The 26,214-nt window shown below is 32.8% G+C and overlaps 3 protein-coding genes across 5 annotated transcripts in view; 2 read left to right on the forward strand and 1 right to left on the reverse strand.

Annotated features, from left to right (window-relative positions):
* Positions 1-26,214, forward strand: part of LOC132722763 (uncharacterized) — a 451,280-nt gene that overhangs the window by 132,750 nt on the left and 292,316 nt on the right. The window lies entirely within an intron of this gene.
* On the reverse strand, positions 724-6,239 carry LOC132720691 (uncharacterized). The gene is made up of 2 exons (XM_060704910.1): positions 2,120-6,239; positions 724-833 (listed from the first exon to the last, which is right to left on the reverse strand). The coding sequence occupies exons 1-2, from the start codon at positions 6,237-6,239 to the stop codon at positions 724-726; spliced, it is 4,230 nt and encodes a 1,409-aa protein (XP_060560893.1).
* LOC132721629 (fibroblast growth factor receptor-like 1) overlaps positions 14,804-26,214 on the forward strand; it is a 99,991-nt gene continuing 88,580 nt past the window's right edge. Inside the window, exon 1 of one of the 2 annotated variants that reach the window (XM_060706075.1) lies at positions 14,804-15,163. The gene's annotated coding sequence lies outside the window, so the exon portion shown is untranslated. Of the gene's footprint in view, positions 15,164-21,017; positions 21,331-26,214 lie in introns of those variants that run through there. The other variant, XM_060706141.1, reaches the window with a different exon arrangement.

Consider the following 26,214-nt stretch of genomic DNA (forward strand, 5'->3'; position numbering starts at 1 on the left):
AAAGCGAAAGGGAAACTTAAAATATAAAACATTTTAATTGAGTTGAATTTAGTTATTTGAGGTACCCAATTAAAATGTTTTTAATTATTAAATGTACTCATTTATAACTGGGTAGAGAGATGGGAAAAACGGCGGGAGAAATAATAGCAGAATAAGGTTAGGATTTGCCTGTACTGCTATAGTCTCGCTCGCTTACGCTGTGTGGATAGGCATTCGATGGTTGCAACACCGCGCAGGAGCGTAAAAAGTACAAAATTTATTGAATCGAATATATAAACAAGATTTTGACACAGTTTAGACCTGCAAACGGTACATTAAGAGAATTCTCCAATGTACTTGTATCACTGAACAGGCCAACGAAGGGGCAACCAGATAAAAATTGAAATCTATATGTCTCTGTTTCTCGAACCTCAGTGCATGATGACCTAGCCATGTCTCCTACACCGCCCCTCAATGAGCCTTCCATAGAGCTCATTCAAATTATGCAATCTTAAGGAGACAAGGCTGCGAGAAAGAGGCACTAAACAGCAACTTCAAAATACACAAACTATCTACGATATACTTATAACTACAATATACTAATAATACACATACGATTCTACGACAACGAACTACAGGACATGGCGTTCTAACAGACACAAAGTTGTGATCGGTCTAACCTTAATTGAGCCATTTACTTTTACCTTGCATGACCGCACAAGTCCATCACGTCCCTTACTTACATCAAGAACGAGGCCTAAAGGCCACTGACCCCGCAACGAAGGCTCGTTGCATACAAGTACAAGGTCGTTGACGGCCACGCTTCTCTGCTGTGTATACCATTTCTGCCTTACCTGTAAATTCGATAAATATTCCCGCGTCCATCTTTTCCAAAATAAATTTGCTAAATACTGTACCTGTCTCCACCAGCGCCTACAGTAGATATCATGCTTGTCGAACAGACCTGGTGGAAAGGACGCGTTTGTTCGCATTATCAGCAGTTTATTGGGTGATAAAGGCTCCGGATCCCTTGGATCACTACTTACCTGAGTGATTGGTTGATTATTGAGAATTTTTTCTATCTTTACCACCAAGGTTAACAGCGCTTCGTTGTTGAGAAGTTGTTCGCGAATGACAGATTTTAATGCTGTTTTGGCGGACCTTACAAGCCGTTCCCAGACGCCACCCATATGTGGTGCATATGGCGGATTGAAATGCCATTTGATTTTACGCTGCTGACAGAATTTCGTCAGTTGACCATTATTTCATAGCTTAATACTATTTTTTAATACCTTTTTACCTGACACGAAATTCGTTTCATTATTGCTGAAGATTTTTTTAGGATTGCCTTTACGGCCGATAAATTGTTGAAGTGCACAGATGAATGAATCAGTATCCAAGCTATGGGCAATTTTGATGTGCACTGCTTTCGTAGTTAAACAAGTAAATAAACAACCATACCTTTTTAAATGCCGTTTTTCGGATTTCACGGTCATTGGGCCAAAATAATTGACACCGACGTACGTGAATGGTGCTTTATTAGGCATAAGTTTCTTTTTTGGTAGTTGACCCATTTGCTGTGTTTTAGGACGATGGTTATTTTGTTTACATTCAAGACACCGGTTCAATACAGACTTTACCGCTCTGTGTTCTTGAACAATTTAGTATTTTTGCCTTATAAGAGAGAGGACATGTAGAGTACCCATGTGTGCATTCCTTTTGTGGAAGTTCCTTATTAAGACTTTGGTAACATGATGAGAGCTAGGAAGAATTATAGGATGTTTAGCGGCTTTGTTGATGAGCGAGTTTTGTAATCGCCCACCTACTCTTAATAAACCATTGGTATATACCGGATTTAATCTGACAAGTGAACTTGATTTAGATACATTACCTGCCTGTATGACACTTCTTATTTTGTTTTCATATATTTTTATTTGTAGTAGCTTGAAGACAGCGGATTTTGCTGCTTTAATTTTATTTATGGTAAGGTATTTTGATGCAGCATAAGATACCTTGTTACCGCGCAAGTATCTTTTTACAAGATAAGTTTTGAACCTAAGTAACCAGCCCACTGCTCGCTGAAGTTTGTGCCAGTTGGAATATTTGGTTAGTAAGTTATTGATTTCCTTACATTGCTTACCTTGTGATAGATTGACATTTACTTCCGGTTTCACATCGATATCACCATCAGAAACAGGAAGGTTCGTAACAATTTCTGGCCAACTAATTCGGTCCTTCAATATAAAGTTTGGGCCATTTAACCAGAATGACAGTTTATCCGTATCATAAGGATAAAATCCTCTAGAGGCAAGATCGGCAGGATTTAACTTTGACGGTACATACCTCCAATCCTTTGGCGTCGTAACATCATGTATATATGACAGTCTATTCGCCACAAACGTCTTAAAACGCTTCTTGACATTATTTATGTAGCCTAGTACGATCATAGAGTCTGTCCAGAAAATGGTGTCATGAATTTCTATGTCCAGTTCTTGAGTCACGAGTTGATACAACTTGACTGCCAGCACCGCTGCAGCCAACTCGAGCCTCGGTATGGACAGTGTCTTGATTGGAGCAAGCCTGGATTTCCCTATAATCAAACTACATTTGATGTTGCCAGATGCATCGTACACCTTTAAATATGCTGCTGAGCCGTACGCCTTTTCCGATGCATCGCTAAATATATGAAGCTCAGTCTTAGTAGAATGTCTATCTAACGCAATCGGTTCTAGACATCTCTCAATACTCACCTTTGACAATTCCGACAGACTGGCTAGCCAGTGGGACCAGCATTCTGCATCAGCTTCAGATATCTTTTCGTCCCAGCCTAATCTTTGTCTGCAAGCATTCTGTAATACTAATTTTGGTATCAGAGTAACAGGTGCGACCAATCCCAATGGGTCATATAACGAACTTGCTACAGACAATATACCTCTTCTTGTATAACCCTTGTCTTGCAAATTGACATCAAAAACGAAGCAGTCTCTTTCTACATACCATTGTAGCCCAAGTGTCTTCTCAAGCGCTGCATCTATTTCAATGTCAAGTCTGGTAGTAGATTCAGCCCTTTCCGTCTCGGGTATCGAACTTAATACATCTGGGCTATTAGAAACCCACTTGGTTAATCTAAATCCGCCTAAAGAGAGAATTTCCCTAAGTTCACGGGCAAGTTTAATACCTACCTTTTCGTCAGATACCGACTTCAAAAGATCATCGACGTAGAAATTACGTTCTATGGTACCGACGGTTTCATCACTGAATGCGTGAGAGTTATCTCTAGCTGTACGTTTCAGGCTAAATGCAGCACAGCTAGGTGACGAGGTAGCTCCGAATAGGTGCACGTTCATACAGTATTCTATCGGTTCTTTACTAATGTCCCCATTCGGCCACCATAGAAACCTCAGCGCATCTTTATCACTGTCTTTGACCTTTACCTGATGAAACATTGCCTCAATATCGGCCACTAAGGCTACAGGTTTCTGCCTAAAACGCATAAGTACCCCGACTATGCTATTCATATAATCGGGACCTTGCAGCAAGTTATCGTTCAAGGAAGTGCCCCTAAACTTTGCTGCACAATCGAAAACAATTCTTACCTTATTAGGTTTCTTTGGATTTATCACAGGGTGATGAGGAAGGTACCACACGCGCCTATCATCGTTTAGACCAGTCTCAAGTAACCGTTCAGCATAACCCTGTTCAATATAGCCTTCCATAGTGTTCTTGTAAAGGGTGTATAACTCCTCGTTTTTACCAAGTTTTCTCTTTAAATGATCGAATCGTTTGAGAGCCATTGATTTATTGTTTGGTAAATGAACACCCTTGTCCCGCCATGGGAGACCTAACTTGTAGTGACCATTTTCAAGAGTAATCGAATTTTCCATCAATGAGCGTGCACGGCGGTCTTCTTGCGACATGCCTACACCACTATCAAGTTTCATGTCCGGAAAATCGGTATTCCATAGTTTATCAATCTGGTCATGCACGCTCAGGCTTTGCTGAAAATTTACATTGACAGCCGTTTGCAGTGTACTCTTACCTGCGGGTCCTATAATGCTCCACCCCAAGAGCGATCGTATAGCATAAGGCTCGCCTCTTCTTCCTCGCCTTTCTTCCTCTACCCAGAAGGCTTCAGGTACATCACTACCTATCAATAGTTCAACTTGCCCTTCGCTTATCTGCGGTAAGTCAATACCATCTAAATGTCTCCACTTACTTACCTCTCTACGATCGGGCAATGAATCCAGAGATATGGGCATTTTACGCACTGACCATACTTTATTTAAATCTAAGGTTTCCCTTTTATCTAAAGAACTTACCTTAAACTGTACTTCTAAGCCCCTTTTCCTTTCAGTAGACTGATTTACTGTTGTAATAGTAAACTCACGGCGTATACCTACGGCTCCCAATTTCCTAACAAGCTCATCACTGCAGAGTGTTACGTCACTACCTTCGTCGAGCAAGGCGTACGTTTTCACCTGTTTGTTACCATTTTGTACTACTACAGGGACGATCCGTAAACTCACCCGATTACGTTTACTACCTAACTGTGAAACATTACAGCAATTACTCTGTCCATTATTATATTCAACATGCCTAATTTCATCATGCAACATAGTATGATGCTTCTCTTTGCAACCCGAAACTTCACAAAGACTATTTTTGCGACAGAATTTAGCAGAGTGTTTAAAGTTTAGACAGTTCTCGCACATTTTGTGCATTCTGACAACATTCAACTTTTCCTTAAGGTCAATCAATTTAAACTTCGGACAATCAATGAGTTTATGACCCTCTCTGCAGTATACACAAGATAAACACGCAGAGCGTTTCTGTGGTAGACCGTTACCTAGAAATTTATTGCTAGAGCTAGTGGATAGAGTTACAAATTTCTCGCGCGGGGGAGAGGTCATTTGAGGTTTCCTAACTTGAACAGATTTTGACTCATAATGCAGGTCATGGCCGTACATAGTATTTGCAACTGTGGCCCTCTCTTTTACAAAGGTAAGAAGATCATCAAATGATGGTTCGATTCCCTGCTCAATTAAGCGGCTTGCTCGCTCGACCCATTTCGACCTAATATTAAAAGGTAATCTGCGAACAATTTTTCTTAGATTTTCAGTGTTATTAAGATCCGACATGAACCCTACTTGTGATAAATTGATCTGACATTTTTCCATGTCAAGAGACAGATTCATGAGACCCTTAATGTCATTATTTCTTATACTGTTGCCATTGATTAATTTCTCTACATGTGATCTTGCAACTAAATGTGGCTTACCATACCTAGATTCTAAAATCGATTTCGCTCGTTCGAATCCCTCCTCGGTCGGCAACACAACACAATCCTCAATACTACGCTTAGCGTCACCTTGACAAAACTGAATTAGATAGCTTAGTTTTAACCTATTGTCATTTACCCTTGATTCTATATTTGTCTCAAAATTACAGATGAATTTACCATAATCCGACGGGTTTCCATTAAATGTAAACAGTTCAGGTTTTGGCAGGTTGAGACTCTCCTGCACACTAACGGTCATTGCTTTAAGTCCTTGGAAAAGTTCTGCATCACAAAAAGGTCTCTGTACAAGTGGCTCCGTCTCTGTAGCTAACTTCGTCTGTGCGAGTTGATCGACGTACTCCTGCACCTTTTCCTGTGAGCTTAATGCCTTTTCAGGCAAAACGGATTCTTGGACGCGTTCGCTCGGGCTCGAACCAGAGTCGCTTTCATCATCCAACTCGGACCTCGCTAACTGGTCTTGAGCTGATTGCAGTTCAAGTTCTCGCTGCAATTCTGTCTGTTGAATATTCAACTCTTGCATTTTTCTCTGCAGCTCGTGACGTTTTTTTGTCTGATCCAATTTTAGCTGTGCAAGTTGACGTCTTCTCTTCGAGGATGATCTTGAGATTTCTGTTAATCCGCTTCCTCCATTTTCACTCACTGAAGTTGCCGAACTATCTTTATTTGAAGCAATATATGCTTGAACTCGTACTAATAATGACTCCAATTCTGCCTTTGTGACGTCGCGTGAGCGTTTAATTTCATATCGTTCTTCAGGTGAGAATATTTCTAGATTGTCATGCTCATTTTCGAATTCCTTCCAGCACTCATTTATTTCTTCCCTTAAATCACGCACATATGAGATACTGTCTTTCTCATTCAAGCGTAAACTCATACCCTTCGAAAGTTTAGCAAGTCTTGATTTATATCCTTTTAATTTTGCTCTTTTTTCCGCAACGCTTGGATTCTCTGCCGAAGCCATATTCACTGAATAAGTTTTCAATAACTGGGGTCAACAATTCCAAGAAAGTGTTTAATAACTTTTCACTTTCTGGGATGACCTTCAATATCCTTCTCACTATGGAATTGATTAATGTTCAATAACTGTACGGGACTGCCCGTGCGCGGCGCAGCCGTAAAAGTCGTTTAAGTCGTTCGTGGGATAAGTAAAACTCTGCAGTGCAATATACTCGTTCTTATGTTTATTTGTAGACAACAATAATCCTACTAAACAGCTAGTTAAACGGTTATTTGAAACAATGATAACCGACTTACAATAACAATACATGAATTTCAGTAAATAACAATAAGCAAACAGAATTACTTCGATTATAACAATTTAAAGTTAATATGCCCTTAACATAAATTTTTTGAACTAAAAATAGTATATCTCTGTCTTTTGAAGAACTATTTAAATATTTTAAAGGTTACAAAAATGTAAATAGAAATGCATTTTATAAATTGAAATAATACAAGGAAAAATGTGAACTTACTGAACAATGCAATTTTTATCCCAAAACACTTAGAAAATTAAACATTAAATTTAACAATTTACATTTATGCGTGCTTTGCTCGCCAAGTCGCCCTTTCGAATGCGGTCTTGGTGCGCGATTTTAGGGGACGTGCCCGATGAGTATTGTTCCTAAAAATATACAATTTTGTAATTTTTGACCAATTAAAAATGTTAATTTTTATATTAGACGCGGTTCCAAAATTAGATTTGCCGCTTATGGATAGGGTTTAACGAGCATTTTTGATGAACGATATATAAACAAAATTTTGGCACATAGCAATTAAATCTGTCTTCTGACAGGCCAACGAAGGGGCAACCAAATAAAAATTAAAATTTATATGTTTCTGTTTTTTAAACCTCAGTGCATAATAACCTAGCCATGTCTCCTACAACATGTATTACTTATTTAAACCAAAGTTTTTTTCGTTGAAGATTTAGTTATATATATTAAACAGTACTCAAATCTCTTTCTAAACAGATACGTTACTATGATAAACAGATACGTTACCAGAAGTTATACAGTCCTCTACATTTTATTTTTAATACAAATTTTGCAAACCAAAAATATATCAACATATATTTATTCCAGGAAATAAAACAGTAAATCTCTAATGTTTCTTTCCTGTTTTTCAACATTTTATTTTCTAGAAAACTCAACTAATCCTTGAATTTCAAATTCCTGATTCACATTTTCAGTTTTCCAATAAAATCGAGATCAAAGCATCATTTATCGGCTACACGTACGTTATTCTGTAAATTTTTACATAAAACCATTTCAAAATTGAGCAAAATCGTCAATTAAGATTCAAACAATAAATATTGGTAACGTATCTGTTGGTAACGTATCTGTTGGTCAAAAAACTAAAATATATCAGATATACACACATGTTTGCCAAATATATTGAAATATTAAGTTTTGTAAAGCATATATTTGAATAATGCATAAATGCGATCCTACTTTTAAGTACTGGTAATAGTAAATGTTTCTCAGTGGGATATCATGGTAACGTATCTGTTTCACTTTAAAGTATAATCCAAATTGCCTCATCATTGCAAAGTCATTGTGGTTCTAGCATGTATATTGTCGTCAAAATTATTTTTGAATAATGAAATATGATAAAACTTGAGTTCAATAGCAAACTATTAATATGTTACAAGTTCATATTACTCTTACTCAGGTTTACCTGAAGTTTGGTAACGTATCTGTTCAATATATGAGGGACATGCATTTCAGCTGGTATTTTTTTTCAAATTCACTGTAGAAAACAATAAAAATCGCTCACTTAGACATTTAAACTAAAACTTAATGCTAAAGCAGTTTTTCTTCAACACATGTTTCAGGTGAAAATATGTAAAACCAACAGTAATATATGGGACCCAAGCCTGGGGACATTACATAATGGGTTATACAGCACCTTTCCATGATGATATTTTCGTATAAATCCAACAGACTAAGTCATTAATTTGAAATTTGAATGCTTTACATACATGACTATGTAATGAAGCAATAGAATGCCCAAAAAGTATTTTTCAACTGCAGTGCAACAAAATATAATCGAGGGACAAAATATTTTCTAATTTGCACGTTTAGTGGAGAATCAATGTATAACATGCATAATACGACTTTAACAGTTAAAATAAAATATGTATTTCTATTCAAATGTTTTCATCTACATTATATAATTGTTTATATATTAATACTTTCTGGACGGCAACCAATAGGCGCGTAACGGTCCACCATTAGTTCGCCCCCTTATCTTCAAAATCTGTTCAAATTTGATATGAAACAGGGGCGATAATCGACAACATAAACATAACAGCACATCTTCGGTGCATAAAATTGACAAATTTTCCGCTCAAATCTAACCATGATTAGTCCGCCCGTATGACAGGTGAAGAATTGACCTTGTAAACCTAAATACCTTTATCTCTGAAGATAACGTTCTACCAGTGTTGATATGCCATGCTTGCATTGCTGTGTCACTGGACAATACTACCATAACTAGGCTTGTTCACACTAAAAAACCAATATTCAATAAATTTTAAATTCTTAAATAAACAAAACGAAATGTTAAATAAAGTGACGGAAGGCTTTATAAGATATTATCAAGACTGTGTAACTTTTATATTATTTACGAGCTGTTCAAATACAAACTGTGTTTGCAAATACATGTACTTTGGTATGTTTTCCATAACATTGTATTGTTCAAATGATTTAGAAAAGTAAACACATAAAGTCTGCTCTCAGAGCAATTTCTTCAGTATATCATATTTTTTAACTGAAAGCAGCACTGAACATCTTAAAAGTTAAAGCCCGACAGGCACCTTTTGCTGGAATCGTGAATTGCTTTTGCTGCAATTATCATATGATATTACAGCGATATTTTGCTGTAATATCATTTGACTATTGTTGTCTGGCGGTGATGAAAAGCTTTCTCTCACTTCATCTGAGAGAATTATCATCTCATCCCTCGAGGTCAATTTTTCAAATGTATCGTGGATCAACGTTAAGTTCTGTTTCAAACGGTACACAAGAGCCTTGTGGATATAATTCAAGTCATTTTCTAAATAAAAATACTCCAATAAATATGGGCTGCATATTTCTCTTACCGTTTGTGCCGTTTGACGGTGGGGTTTACGTTTTTTCATAATTAACTCACTATTACATGATAAAGCAATTATTTCAACGCAAAAAGCAAAATCAAAAGGTCTATATTGTGTAAACACCATTAGGCTGGCCCATTCGAGACATATCATATGGCACAAAATATACTTATAATAACTGTCTTCTTCACTTTTTAAAACGGACATTGTTTTGACATGGTTTATCATTATTATTGGCAGAAGGTATTCACTGCATGGGTGAAAATATTTTTTATCAAAACATATTTTCTAAATCAAAACTCACCAGAGAACATTGTTGAGGTCATGATTTTAAGGACTATCGATCGGTGTATAGTTAAGTTAGCCCACGGTGGCGAGCTAGGAATTAAGATAGCAGTGTTGCAGCAACAAAGCGCCGTGGTGGGTATGACAAATATGTCATAACAAGACACTTCAACTCTTATCTATCACAAAATATCTACATATTGATTCTAGCTTTAGAGACGTTTTAAAATAAGAATAACATGCTTTAAAAATGGAAAGATACGAATACTCTTCATCGACTAGAGCACAGAAAACAAAGGTTAACATTGCAGAGTTTGGTTGATTGTATATGTTCATAAAATTAAATATATTAAAGAGTATCCCCTAGTATGCAGTATTCATTCTTCAACACTTAACGCATGTGGAACCAATGATGAGCAAGTAATGAGGAAGACGAGTGCTTTGGAGGCAAATATTGAAACACATGGGGTTTTTTTTTGGCTATCATGTTTGCTCTGGCTTTCACTTCGTGAAAATATTATAAAATGCTAGATATAAGAAGAATACATTTCAATCAATATTGCGATTCGATCGCTTAAACTAGTGGAATATGTTGTAGTTCATGTACAAATGTAAAGAAAGTGACTGAGAAACATTCTTGAAGCAAGAGGCAAGAAACTGATTTTACCAACTTTAAATGTCATGTAATTTAATAACTTTTTTTTTTCAACATGATCGTCAGTTTTGGATGCTCAGACACCCATAAAGGCCCGAAATTGTTACTAAGAATTATAAGCTTATTGTCTTACACTATTGATATATTTTTTAGATGTTTCAAATACATGCTTTATAATTCATACTGTCACATATTGTCATTTAATTATCTTTTTGTCTATATTGAATCATAAAACACAATTACCTACACTTATGTGGTTGATGCGTTGTTACGCGGAGCATTTAGCACGAAATTCTCGTGTAATAACTGTTCTGTATGATTACTGATGAGTACGATTTAATAGCACGTAAATCATTTCCTTCCCGCTGAGTTTCAGAAGGAGATTTGACTCAACCAGAAACAGAAGGCATATAAAACACACATTAGATAAATTATAAATCCATTGCTAAAACATGATAAAAGACAAAGTAAATAAATATGGAGGTCTGGTTTTACATACTTTATGTTTTGTTCTAACATTACCCGTGGATAAGTCGTTCATATGTAAGATTAAAATAATTGAAAAGAAATCATAAACTTTTATGGCGAACTGTCGGTTCGCTGCCATTTTTATTGCATCAAAGAAACGATACCTTTGTTTTAAACGTAAGAGGGTATCTCTTTGTGTATATGGAAAATGTTCTAGATACTCTGGTACGCGTCAATGTATGGTTTATACGAATGTATAATGTCTAGAAATAGTTGAATTAAGCAGATTTTTCCAGTTACGATTCCATTTAGTTCTCAGAAGAACGTTATTTTATTGAGAACATAATGATTATGACCAGATAGAGATACTTTGGAAATACTTCCGAAATCAAGGTATCTCTATGTTAGTCTCCTATTCATAGCATGCAATCAATTAACTATATCGTAAGTCTGGTGTCAAAGATATCTTGGTTCGTAATACATTATAAAAATACGAATTAATGTGTTGAATTTTCATTGGCTCTGTATATATCTTCGTATTATACCATGCAACATTTCCTACAAAGTAGTACGATTAGAATGGTGAGAATCTGTCGCTTCTTTTCTAATTCATCAAACAGTCATATTTTCAAGAATGTTGTCAGTCATTTGACATGGATTTGACAATTTGTACAAATGTAAATAAACACATTGACTTAGAAATTTGTTAATTGGGGAAGATACACTTAAACAAGCTGTTTAAAATACTATTATATCACTTGACATACTTACTAAAAGCGCTTCCAAACATTCACAATGATTTAAAATGATAACATTTGAACATTAGGAAAGATCATAATGACAATGTTCCAAGATGAAAAGAAAATTAATATGAAACAGCACATTCATTATTGGAAAGGCTTGCATTTAGTACTAGGAACTAAATACTATAGGTATTTGCCTTCTTATTTAAATAAATGTTCATGCAACAAGCTACAACTTCTTTAGCATGCCCCTTCTTACACTAGCAACCCGCGTAATTTGTCATGAACATAAACACAAATCATCTGTGTTTTATTTAAAATGAGCAACAAGAAAATTATTAAAGTCATAATAATTAATTGATTATGTACGTTCATTATCAGCTTACATAAATTTTCCATTTAGACTAATTTTGTAACCTATTTTTCCCAATTATACTACTATGACTTCATAGAGACCAATTTCTGCAAAGGGCGTGGCTAACTTTTTTAGAGTAATATGTTCTCTAACAGGAATCCACTAGTTGAAAAAATAAAATCTGCAACAGACTCTCTTTAATAGAGCCTTTAGGTTTGCGGCAAGTTCTTTCCATGAAATCACCTTTATTTATAATTATTTTACAAGGTTATCAATTTCAGTGAATGTATAAATAATTTGAAATTGATATGTATGAAATTGGCAAAGAAATATACATGCTAATAATTTAACACAAATAAAACAGAGTAAGACACTATGCAGCGAATATATAATTGCCTCTTCATTATTATCTAAAATATGAAAAACAAGATGATCAAGGAAGGGCAGCACTCAATGAACGCATCCCCAAACAAAAAGCCAGCAACACGGGACCACCAGCAAGGAGCCCAGCAGGACACCGAACAGGGCAAGGCATACAGGCAAACCACGAACGGGATGTCATTATAAATTATTCAAAATAAAAACTTATAGAATTGATTTGATATAGCATTCAATAGATTTATTGTTTATATATCATTAATATATGTCTTCTCATGAAGCCTGTTAGTACATAGAATTTTATACTTGTATATAAGTTATTTAATATGATTTCTATAGATTTGCATATAGATATCATTACTTAAGAACTTTTCTATTTCATATACATTGACGACAATTTTATTTTAAAATCATCATTCTATCCAACTAGGTAATGGAAGGTTGGTGTTTTTCAACTCGGGTTCCGATAGTGCTTGAAATAATGCACGAGATGTTCGAACAGTAAAAAATGTTACAATTCGTGATATGATCATTACATTATCGGTGTTAGTTAAAAATAAGAACAACGAAAATTATACAAGTAAAAACTAAGTACTGATGAGTTTCATTCAGGTGACAATATCATTGGTCGTTTGAAAGGTAGTAGAAATATTGAACTCTGTGCAATCAGAAAACAGTGTGTACTTATTCAGAAAACAGTGTGTACTTATAGTTTGTTTGCGATTTTGTAAATATCTACAAATATAATATCCCATATATTTAAATCAATATTTCACATAAAGCTGGACTGGTCCATAAACACAAATATAACCGGATAATTGTAAAGCAATACTACTCATTTTCTTTTGACATTTTTGGTATTGTCATTTTTTTTACGGAAATTAAAGCGTTAGTTGTTAAAACTATTTGAAGTTTTGTCGTGTTTTACATTAAAAAACGAAAGAGAAAATATCGCCATACCATTTTATTGCATAGACCATGAGGAAATGGCGAACTTGTTTAATACGTAACTGTATGTTCCAGAGTGAAGGGAAATGTAATTAACAAAAATATAAACATCCCAAAAATAAAACATATCTTCCTTTGCATATGTTGTGCTTTTAAACAAATAAAAAGACCACACTGGTTGTTAATTACAAAGGAATTTTGATTCATGATTCATATACTATTAATTTTGATGAACTTTCAGAGGGCATACTTGAACTGAAAGTTCAGCCAGTCAGTATTGGTAATATATTCGTCAATATGTGGTAACCGAACGACAAAAGTTAATGAGAGCAATCTCCGTGGAGCTCTTAGAACATCAACATTTTTTCAGAAATTTACATACGGTATATCAAAATATACTGCAGTTTTATGGTTTAACCATATGACCAGAGAGCGTTTAAAGTATTTTAACACCTGAAAAATTTACCTTCAATATAATATGTCAATAGTTCAACTCGTTGGCAGGTTTATTTTGCTTTTATTTTATTACAAAATTAAAAGTAATCGCGTAAGCATTGACATAAATCTTTCAGCATATCATTTTTTCCCGTTACTCAGTTTATGATAAAGTTGGCAATAAACATATATATGTCAAATACCAAAGTATCTGGAACGTAGTGTGAAATTTTAAAAGACTCTTAAAAAGGGTCTTGTGTGTAGAAATTGTTTAAATTGTAAAACTTAAATTGGTTATTTGATATAATATATTCTATATTACCGACATTAAAAAAATTCAAAATTTCACTAAAATTCGGAATGGTGCATGCTAGAATTATTTAAAAACATGTTTTAGTATATTTACCAAACATGGTAAACATGGAAACATTGGAAACATGGATAGGTAGCTAACTGCTAGGCATAACTCCTAAATGATTGCGATATAGATATCGATACAGATTCTGACATAAGTTTCAGACTCAAAAATAAATTATTCTTTTTTTGTCTTTTCTGTTATTTGCATATTTCTTTAAAATTATGGGAACAGTACATACTAGCAATACAATAAAGGCGATTTTCAAACATAAATTGTAACTGCATTGTTACATTTTTATACAATTTGTTACCTTGATTAGCAACGACATACAGGAATTAATTATAGATATACTGTGTTCTTCTCTAAGATAACAAAGCTCTCTTCAGCCTTGTTGAATCCTTCAAATTAAGCCATACTTTTAGGTTTTATATAACTTGCCAATATGACTTTAATAAATGACATTGTTCAGAAGATGTCGCATTCTAACTTCGCCCTTAGGCCTAACTAGATATTCTCTTATCCTTAACATTAATTTATTATTAAAACATTTTGTTTGATGAATAGTGTACAGCTTGAGTAGGACACGGAGATGTTCATTAGCTAAGGAAGGGAAGTTAGGGTGTTTGAAATAACAAAATCCACGTTCGTACAAAAATGTGACAAATTTTGACAACTTAATCTTGCCTCTTTTTGTCTTCTCTGTTCGAAATTAGCTTTGTGTGAGATAAAGCTAGAAAATTTGATTCGGTGTAACATATTTACATCGCTACACTAGAATGGAACGTCATATTCAAATGAGGTCACGTGACTTACATTTGTTGGGCCGAGTTAACTTTATTTAGAAGAAGAAACATATTTGATGAAGGCTATTTTTCGGGAATATAATAACTGTTTATTGGAGAATACTTTCGGATACATTGAATATTTGCACATATCTGATATATAATGTTTAAATGAAATATCATTTTTGCTAAAGGAGCTCATACATAAAAAAACGTGCATATATTTTACGTGATAATATGGATTTTAATAACTTGACATTATGAGCATATTAAAATGAAACCTTCTGAACGATAAGGAACTATTTTCAGCAGATATATTTAACAAAAATGAGAAAACTATAGTCATTTCGATAAGAAATAGTTTGGATTATCTCTTAAAGAGGTGAGTATAATGGGTTTATTTAGAAATTCCCTCACTTAATAGCAGCAGTCTCTCCTGGATATCTGATTGTATGCTATAATACATTAGCTTTATGCATTTTTTGTACAAATTGTGCTAAAAACAGTCTTGACAAAAACTTCTTGAAAATGATTGTAGAATAAATCGAGATTTGATAAATGTACTCAATCTATAAAATGATACTGAAACATTGCAATCATGATATTAAACAATATAAAAAGGAAAAATCAAATTTCATCACGTATTTTCTATAAGGCGAATAATGAAAACGCATTATTGTTGTTTGTCGGTGTTAGAAAGCAAACTGTGCAAAAGCAGAAATTCTAAATTTTTAAACATCAGATTTGAATAAATGTTATTTCTTCTATAAACAAAGATGCAGTTATTCCGAAAGAAAACTTTTAAAAAAAAGTCGTCAGTTCTTGGTAACTTGGGGAAAGAGAATGTATGTTGAAATTGCAAAAAAAGCTCACACATCACTGTTGTTCCTACAATTGTTTTAATCGTTCTTATTTCGTCCTTTAGTATGTGTTTTATATTCACAAATTAGGACACTGCAAGCACAAGTGTGGTAATTAGTTCAAATGAGTGTGTAAAACATCATTCAACTCTCGTTGTTATGCGGGAAATACAAGTCATTGATGTATAAATACGTGATTACATTCTTTTATGGTTATAAATGTAAGATGTTTTTGTTAAATCTGTTAACTGTGTTTTCATCTGTCGAATTCATATTCACGAAGTTGCTAGGCCTGTGCTTGGTGTATTTGTTCGGGTGTTTACTTTGTGATACTTAAGCATTATTATTGTACTTATTGCTATTTTTGTTGGTGTTGTTATTGTGTTGGTGTAGGTGTAGGTATTTACGATATCAAGCGATCATTTCACATGTCCATACGACGTAATAATTCGATTTTAGAAAGGAAAAAATGATGATATAACACGTTTGTTAAAATGTTATAATCGACGCTCAAAACATTTATTGTTCAAAGAAACATGTGACATTTTATTGGTAATTTTAAAATTGATTTAGGAGATGCGCAAATTACATATGAATTATCATCCATTAGATTTAATTACTATCATTATGATATATGTTAGTTTTCAAATATTCAAATTTATACCTGTACATCATATCATTGCTTGTAGAATGACATAGTGTTTTTTATCATGTCAAAGAATGCAAATAAATTATGATTAAAGAATGCATTAACGCAAAACCAAAGCATGCTGAAATACTCAAATAGAGATGTCCTCTGACATAAATATGATACTTAAAGTTTGTAATATATATTCATTAAGCATTTAAACAAATTTCCAATCAAGTATAGGATCGTTGTAGAAATCATTGCAAGGTTTTTTTACATTCTCGGTTTACACATGTATAAAAGAAATTTGATTATAATATTCACCAGCATGATAAAAGATGAAATACCATATTCACAAAAGACATTTTATCATTCACTTAAATATAAATCTGAAGACCGTTCTGATATTTTGACACCTTGTTCTTTTTACAATCCAATGGTCCTAAACATCATTTTTACTCTCAATGTAAGGTTGGCCTCATCAACAGGGTTATATGTAACATCATGATACTTATATACGTGTATATGATAAGTATATTATTTTCTAAGGTGATTGTATATGTCCAATTAGCTGGGTGTTCTTCTGCGTTCTATAGCTAACCAGGAAAATATATTGCCTGAATACATGTTACAGTCGTTTTTTCCGTCTGAATTACAAATAAATGACTTGTCAAGCTTTCCAAGATAAAAGTGTGCAGTTAATCAACCAGCAGTATAGAGCTTGCATGGTCAGAATTCATGGATGCGCAGGCTGGCATGGCTCTACACTGGTGGTAAAAGCTAATCACTTTTGTTTGCAACGGGATAAAGTTTAATGATTTATTTCACCTATATAACTGATAATTGTATTATTAATACTATTCATATACCATATGATGTTATGAAACTCGCGTAAATTTGCCTTCGTGCAACTGAATATAGAACTGTTCATTGTTTTGGTTTTATTATTTTAGTGGGGAGAGATTTTTGTTATTTAAATACTGTTGTTATTGTAATTGTAATTAGGAAGTCAAGAAACGTTAAGCCGATCAGATTTGGGAAATTGTGTGTGGTCATTATGCACACAATGTGCTGGCTTTTTGGATACTTTATATACGTTTTGCGTCATTGCGCGTACATCTGAGGGACCTAATTAAGACAAATAACATATATGTTTACTTCATTTAAATAAAATCAAACATAATGCTTTTCTCTGTGTTATTTATATCCATCAAATGATGAATGTTGTAATTTTCTAGCCAAATATAGGACGAAAGGTTGTCAGTTTGTAATATATAATATTCATTTATGAATATGAATTTTTGTGAATTGTGTGAAGTTAATGTGATAAAAATATAAAACAAAAACTTGCATCAATTAATCATATCATTAATAACGTAGAAGTATGATTTTGTCGATTTGATTATGCACATTTTTGGGGAGAAAAAGTATTCTTATACTTATGTTTAATTCTAATCTTACGCCATACTCCATTTCAAAAGTGTATAATATAAAAGTTGTATAGAACAAACTACTATTTTAGAAAAAAATCAACACGTTCGGAGCACACCAGAATGGTACACAGGATTGATTGAATCGAATACTTGAAAAGTTAACTTTATATATCAAGAATTTAAGTTCTTATCAAATTTCAGAGAAACTGATTCATAGCAAAATACTTCTCTTTTAAAGTTTATTGTATTCAAGTTTAAAATATATAAAAAGTGTTTTTATGTAGTAACCAGTCAAGTGAATATTATATTATCAAATGTGGCACAAAAAACCCAGAATTTTCTCATCTTGCTATGGAAAAGGAGCTGAAATAAACGGTATTTAACTTTAAATCTGAATTAGTCCAGCAACTTGTGTGTGCCTAAAATGTCTTAATAGTTACTTCCAGTACCTGTAGACATATTTTTCGCTTCTCAAAATCATATTTTTGCAAAATCAAATCCAGTAATTAAAATTAGGCATGTTTTTAATCTGTGGCATTGACTATTGATTTCCGTTACCTAAGCACTATGATTGAACCATAAATTCAAACAGTTCAAGGCAAGTTGTTTTAGTGTGTGGTGTCTACGAAACAGTTGGACATAGTTATGATATTTTAGAACCATGTCTGGCATTCATGAAAGGTTTCGTTTATTTTCTAAAAATATGATGTCGGTTCCCCTGTTTGATATAACTTGATTTTTTATATGCTAGCTTGCTTAATGACTCAAGAAAAAAAATATATTCAAGAATTTATTAATTGTGAACTGTTGTACTTATCAGCCCTACAAACATATTTTATACACCTAAATAATTGTACTGTCTTTGGTCAAGTCTAAATGTGTTGATATTTATATTAAACAATGAGAAATGGTATTCTAGTACCAAAACTATGTTATAAATGTAAACATTTCGGAAGTCTTTGATAAACAAAAGCTCTCTCCAAATAAACATACATTTAATGATGTAAGAATGGATTCAACACTTAGTAGATGTCCATTTATATATTTGTACATTTCTTTGATCATTAGTGTGTACATATACTGCATGTATAAATTACCTTTGATGTTTGCCGACAAAATTAATGATATGGCCGAAGCGGTCACCGACGACTTTGAAGAAGGTAAATGCTAAAAAGGTCCGTGATTGAAATATATTAAACAATTGGCGTCTCTTGCTCGTCCCTTTATTGAATATATCCAGAATTAATTTTATGAATTACATTTAACAGACGTTTATAATAGTGATGTTTGAGAAGAAAGTAAACAACTGCCTGTTAAATAAGTCCGGTACTTTATAACTGTGTCGCACTCAGAACTACTTAAATCTCCATAGCCCTCCTGGCGGCATTTCCGGGTCAACTCTTTACGTATAAAATAAAAATAAAAAACACCCTAACATAATACCATCTCCCTAACAAATGCAGTTCTCTAATTTGTTCCTAAATAACCAAAGGCAAATATTTGTTATATTAACAAACAAGAAATATTGAATTTACGAACATAACACCGTGTACAATGTGCTACTCATTCCATCTTGCGTGCATGCACGTGTTAATATAATAATATTACATGCGCAAACATGCGCGGTTGGTCTGGAAAAATATTTATACACATTATTTATTTTTTTAAGACCATAGGTAACTAGAATTGATCGAATGCTCGATTCATGTTGAGAAATAATTGACTGGCAAATTAATGCGTTTAACACGTTAACAAAGTTTAAGAAGTTCCTGAAAATATCACAACATAATGTATGGATCTTTTCTATTTACCGTTTTGAAAGATTAATATATCTAAGTTTTAAACTTCTCTTGATTATGGTCAAGACAATCGTGTTTCTTCAGTAAATAAAATCACTTTAAGGAAATAAAACTTAAAATCGAGTAAATTATCTGAGCTCATAAACGTCTATGCTTACATTCATTTCGATGTCTCCATTCAATAAAGACTATGTTTATTACCCGTTTAACACCATCTTACTTCCATAAAACTCCTACGGTTGACAATCTCTTACAAATAACCCTTAAAGTGATAATAAAGAGGACACGCGACACCATAGATACTCGCATTTATTTACGAGCGTTTCAATGGTGAAGTCTGTGAAAGGGAGATAAACCGAGGCCGGTGATTTATGGCGTGCTAAGCTGATATTTTTATGGTTTCCGAAATATTTATCTGCGGTTACGTAATGATGTTGTTTTTCAATTGATGTTATATATAATGAAGAGATACAGACTGTTTGAGTTAACGAGTCAAATAATTAATTTATTCAATTTCATTAAACTAATACAATCAGCTGTATGTTTTGATAAATTAGAAATACCATAATATAAATGTTTTTCCTTTCTGAAAAACATTTTCTTTTAGTATAAGACATAAGGCAATCTAGAGCTGATTAACTTTCCAATTTAATTCCGAACCAGCAATGCCCCATCTTAAAGGTCGATGTTTTACAAAGTATTTTCTTTATTTTTGTTTAATTTTATAAATCAGTATTCTTCTACAATTCAGTTGTTCTTATCTTGTGATCTAATCAGGTTATGTGTTATGTTTGTGTTAATTCTATTACAACAACTAGCCTTAAAATGAATAACAGTCAAACGACCAGAAAATTGCGGTTAGTTGCCTTCCCGTTTTCATATTTACTGTGCAATTTTATGAATAGCCCCAATTTGAATTTAAATATTTGCATACTTATTTTCTAACAATTCCGTCAGCTAAGCAAATAAATAATCATGATAAAGAAATAGAAAAATAAAAGTCACTGACTATTTTTAAAAGGTGATTTTGTGAAAGGTTGAAAAATACAAGGAATCAATGCGTAAAAGTAACTGCCCAATGTGTGGTAGAATGCTAAACGTTTGTTTAGTTTATATATACTCGTACATATTTATTATTGGGCTTTTCTTTCATTTATTGGTCTAACTGTGTTAAGCTTTAAATTGCTTTTAACGAAATGTGTTTAAGCAGTTTAAACAATGCAAGAAAAAAGCAAACTCATTCCATATAGTTATCGGACACTGCCATGCTTTAACATCTGACAACTCTAAGGTCTTCCATCAAAACACACGCTTAAACCCGTAAAGAAATGAACGACATATAAAGTAGTACTAATTTATACCGGTTGTCATAAAATAAATCCGTAATGAAATTTTCGTGTTCCCGATAAGCCAAGTGTTTGTTTTGGAGTACATATTTTTGTGACGCGACCCAGTTTTGTCCTCATATCTCGTCGAGTGTTCAAATATCATTATATAGAGTCGCTTAAAGTGTGCAAACCTTGGCTAAAGTTTAAACCAGCACTCGAGATAAATAAAAATTAAATACACATTTCTTGCATAATGCTGTTTACTTTTCTAATGGGTTACAATGAGCATTGAATGAAAAACGATCTTGAAGTGCATCTGAATAGGAGTGTTTAATAAATCTCACTTAATTATTGGCAAATAGTCCATTAAGTCTTTATAACAAACATGCAATGTCATATGCAGAAGTGTCACACCTGAAGAAATAAATGGAGATTATTACAATAGTTATGTGCTGATTTTTATGGACTTGTCATTTAGCGCTGCTCCTGGTTGAGCTGCAAGTAAGAGTCTTTTTTTATTTGATTTTGACTTAGAAATTTTGTCTCTGTTATTGCCAATGTTTGTTTACCTGTTGTTGAATTGAATTTAAAAATATTACATAGACAGTTTCGGACAATAGTAATGACCTGTATTTCTAAAGTTGTATTAATAATTTTCGATACAGTTAGTTCCCGTTAGATATTTTTATAGTGATCAGAGACTTTCTGTTACAATCATGATAACTAAACTATGTTTATATGTAGTTATTTATTTACGATTTTGAATTACCAGTAGCGGTTAAATTTCCTTCTTTTACGATAGTGCATTCACAATCATCTTACACGATAATCGCATTAATGTCATTCTTCATTCTTTGTTTTGGAAAATTGTATTTTCTTGTTTTACTTCATATTATTTTTTATCGAAATTGATGACCAAAAAAAAAATCATGTAAAACAGGAACATTTTTTGATATGTTAATGTGTTGTTTCAATGTGTTATCACGCTATTCTTTCTTCAGTAATCGCTTCCAGGAGTGTAAAACTATTAATTTACAATTTCGTTTGTTTTTTAAATATTTACCAGAGTGTTACCGTCAGTATCAGCGGCGTCTGGTAAGATAGTATTAACTGGTACAAAAGTAATACCATCATCTTGATCCCGCCTATCTCTCTCCTGTCTTTTATTTCTCCCAGTGTTATGCCCAATATCAAACCATTCTCAAAGGGTGATGATACATGTTTCCTAATTTCAAACAGCTCCCATAAATGTCGGCTTTGATCAGAAGAATCATGGTTTATATCATTTCATATGACTTTTTCAAATTTGTTGAAAAATGTCGATGCACCGTGACACATTATTTACAAATGTATATATAAAAGCTTTTTACTTAATCTTGAAAAGTAAATGATTTTACACATAAAACTGCATTTTGATACTTCAACATCGGCATGAATTCGCACCAGTTAAATTGAAATGAGATAGAAATTGTTAATAAAACATACGCTTTTGGCTTTTTGTTACTCTTTCTTAGATAATGTTGATAAAAAAAACAACATCATATCTCAAAACAAGCATAATAGCTGCCGAAACCGACAATAAAAATGACATCTGAAAATAAACATTATCAAAGTTTTGCAATTTTACTACATAAGAAAAAATAAAATGCTAGCATGTTGAAGGTGTGAGAGGATGAAGTAAATAAACCTCAGATATAAAACAACTTTGGTTTACTTTTTATGCAATTTTTTCCATTTATACCGTCAATTTGATTAAAATAGTGTTCGCAAAAAAAGAATGTCCGTGAACTCTTGAAAGGGTGCCTTGTCAATTTCATTCGCTATATGCTTATTAAATTTGAATATATCATTTTATTTTTCGACTGTTATATGGAAGTTATTTCGTCATGTAAAAGACTACCATGGTTATTCTTGTAATTTATTTTGATGTAAACAAATTTGGTGTGACCTTTTCATTGATATGCAATTTTAATATAATTTTAATTTTTGGATATCATTTTTATCTGTGAAAAATAACGTTGTATTTTAACAATGTTGCTATGCATATCGGTAGGTTATGTTCACAAATTTTTGATTGTGAACTTATTTTTGTTTTACTGTTTCATTGTGAGCTGTTTGTTAGTCGGTAAAAGCTTTTAAGTGATTCATATAAGTTTTATCAATAAGCTTGTTTGCAAACACGGTTTTTGTTTTAATATTATGTTTGATCTTGTACGTTTAGGTTAAATCATTTCTTTTTAGAAAGAATATGAACTGTATTAAAAAAAATTTTAATTTGTTAAATTTCATAATGATTAATTATCTGAAAATATAATTATCTTATGTTATCTTGTATCACTACTATTCAATCACGTTCCTTTGGTTTGTATTTTTATTTATTTATGTTACAGTAAATGTAAATATTGACAAACCATTACCCTTGTCATATCTTACATTGAAGTTTCTGTGATGTTTTATTTTGTAATCATAATGTGTTTTATTTTTCCTATCGCACTATTCGTGATCTTGGGAACATGGAGACATTGACAAACTTCAAACTATCATAGTTCATATTACAAACAAATCATACACGTGCTGTTATGTTAGTCGTGCCTATTGTCATGGTAATTCGTGCGGTTGCTCTTCATCATTCTTATTCATATTATACATTATATGTGAATAGAATGATTCTATAAGACGACTGTGAATGCGGCTGAATCTTTTATGTTGATATTTCAAATGGGATGTTTATCAAGTTTTTGATTTGATTTATTTGACTTGTGCCCGATAAGGAAATGTTTTGGGTGTAATATTTAAATTATTCTGCTTAATTACTAGATTTTAATTATTGATATTCTCATGGAAAAAGTCTCTGATGCAAGAAATCGAATAAAACTGCACCCCTTATCGGCTAATTTACAAAAACGCCTACAAACAAATGGGCCTTCATTGTGTAACTAGGGCAAAAACAACATAATTTGCAAGTCGTGAGATAATTTTATAGACCTTGCAATGTGTAACAAGAAGGGGCAAACTATCTGGTAACGCGTCTGTTTGTATTGATGCTGCTGTTGTTTTGGAGGTTATTGTAATTGTTGTTTTGAGTACGTGTTTTTTTTATATTTTGGGGAGTCCGTCTTATTGTTATACATTTGCCCGATACTAAAATAAACAACGAAAGCGTGCATTTCTATATTGGTATGATACCTTCTATAAGTTCTTTGAGAACTGCACCGTATTCTATTAACAAATATTTATAAGCTTTGATTTAGCTTTAAATTGAACATAAATTTAGAAAAAAATAGATTTTTTTTTCAACAAATAATTATTTTAAGTTGTTTAACATTAATGAAAAAGCACATTTCATAAGAAAACTAGCTTTTGGAGTTTTATTTAAAAAGAAAAGTAAACTTTCGTAGGCGGAAAAAGTTGCATCTGAAAAACATAGCTGATAAAAGGTGATTCTATAAAGCAATAAATGTATACTAGATGTCTTTTGATCAAAGAAGTTTAATGCTACGTCACTTGATTAAAATAAATAATCTCTCCTGTGTATGAAACAGAACACGTAGGTCTATTAGCGTAACTTATGTGTTTATCACTCCTGTCTTTTCAAACACTCAAATCGTTGACAGATTCTTCAAGCTTTGACGTAAACGCTGTTTTCTGTAGACCGTCGATTTTATAGAATGTACTTCCTAAAACGTTGTTCAAAGTATTAGATATAAAATTTAGATATTTAAAAACCTTGAAAGCAGTTTTGAAAAACATCATACTATATTGGCCACTACGACATGTTGATCAAATCGTTTGCAATATTTTGCCGAAAGCCTGCCAATCGTTCATTTATCAAAATAACCCATGATAATATTTGTTTTTAAGAATATTTTCATTGCACTTTTCCTTGACTTGTTAAACACAATCATTGTGACAGTTTTGTTACGTCACAGGACAACTGCAAAAACAATTAGCCAGTCATCAGATTTAATGAACTATAAGCCAGTGAAATGTATCCAAATTAATTTGCAATGTCTTCACGCATATGAAGTAATCAACATTCAATCAGACTTGATATTAGACATTGTAAATGATGTACATTTGTGCAAAATGTGCACTCGTTTAAACTGCATGCTTTAAATGTTAAAATGTTGTGTCAGGAAACATGACGCCTATCTGTAAGCTGTGGTATGTTATTTTGGGGTGATATTGCAAGTAAACTATGTTTCTCCACCCATTCTTCGCATATACATTGAAACAGCCCTGTTATGAAACCGCTTTAGACGGTGCTAGGGGGCGTTGGAGATGTTACTCTGTAACATGAGCTCTTATGAACACCGAGTTGAAATTTTTACTTTATATTCAATTTGCTGTTTTCAATAAATTGTTTTCGATAATTTGAAGGAAGTCCCTTTTCCAGATGTATATTCCCCCTTATCACCAAACTGTCTTAAGGACATTTTTCAACTAAATTGAACTGAGACGTTTCATATCATGATTACAAAGGCTTGAAAGTGTTGAAGCAGTATAAAGTAGAAAAAAGGGAATCCCCGAAGAGCATCCGAATTGGCAGTAATGAAAATGTTGCAACTTCGGTTCAATTGTGGCTATTTATGGACGGGACTGGAAATTGCAAGTTACTGTCCACGCTCTCTAGCACCGGCTTAAGCGTAATTTAACATTTAAACTCTGGAATACAGAAACATCCACAAAACTTCAATGTTACAGTATTCATACACATAAATCACATTAGCAAGGTCACTGGCCATTTTAATTGATTTATCAAGGGAAGAGCAAACAGTGATAAATTTAATGTGTTAACAATGTTTGTAAACAACAACAGAAAATAAATAAATATTGTCTTATTTCTTGTCTTCACGGCTATCTTGGTTGGAGGTAATTAAACTATTTTTGAAAAAGCACTTTAAAGTGAATTATTTGTTTAAGAAATAACATCATACATTTTGCTCCATGTACTTCGATTGTTGTCATAGGTGATAATCACTTTAAAAATAACACAAGAGAAACTGTATTGAATGGTAAAGTGGTAAGACAATGGTTTTTCATAAATGAGTAAAAAGTGGTAATGCAAGATATTTTTGTGTAAATATTTAAAAACAAATGTAGAATTCTGTAACACAATTGTTTTATAGCAGTTTATTCAGATGTGTTAACGTTGAAATAAAAGAAGCGTATAAACATTGCTGCATTAACTGTTACAGTAGTAAAATTAAGTATACTTTAATATATCCATCCGTTTGTAAACGTTATTTGCATATAGCATTTAAAAGTTCATTAGCATTTATGAGAGACTAACATATTTAATATTATAAATTCAGAATATTAAGATGATTAATTGTCACTTTTGATTTATCGCTGTCTTACTGTTTGAATATATTTACATTTTCA

Source organism: Ruditapes philippinarum, unplaced genomic scaffold (assembly GCF_026571515.1).
Source record: "Ruditapes philippinarum isolate M1 unplaced genomic scaffold, ASM2657151v2 ctg363_1_1_1_1, whole genome shotgun sequence".
Lineage (NCBI taxonomy): Eukaryota > Metazoa > Mollusca > Bivalvia > Venerida > Veneridae > Ruditapes > Ruditapes philippinarum.

Coding starts and splice junctions, on each gene's coding strand:
- LOC132720691 (XM_060704910.1), bottom strand. CDS start 6,239: ATGGCTTCGGCAGAGAATCCAAGCGTTGCGGAAAAAAGAGCAAAATTA. Junction 834..2,119: donor AAATGTCAATCTATCACAAG/GTAAGCAATGTA, acceptor TCGAATTTACAG/GTAAGGCAGAAATGGTATAC.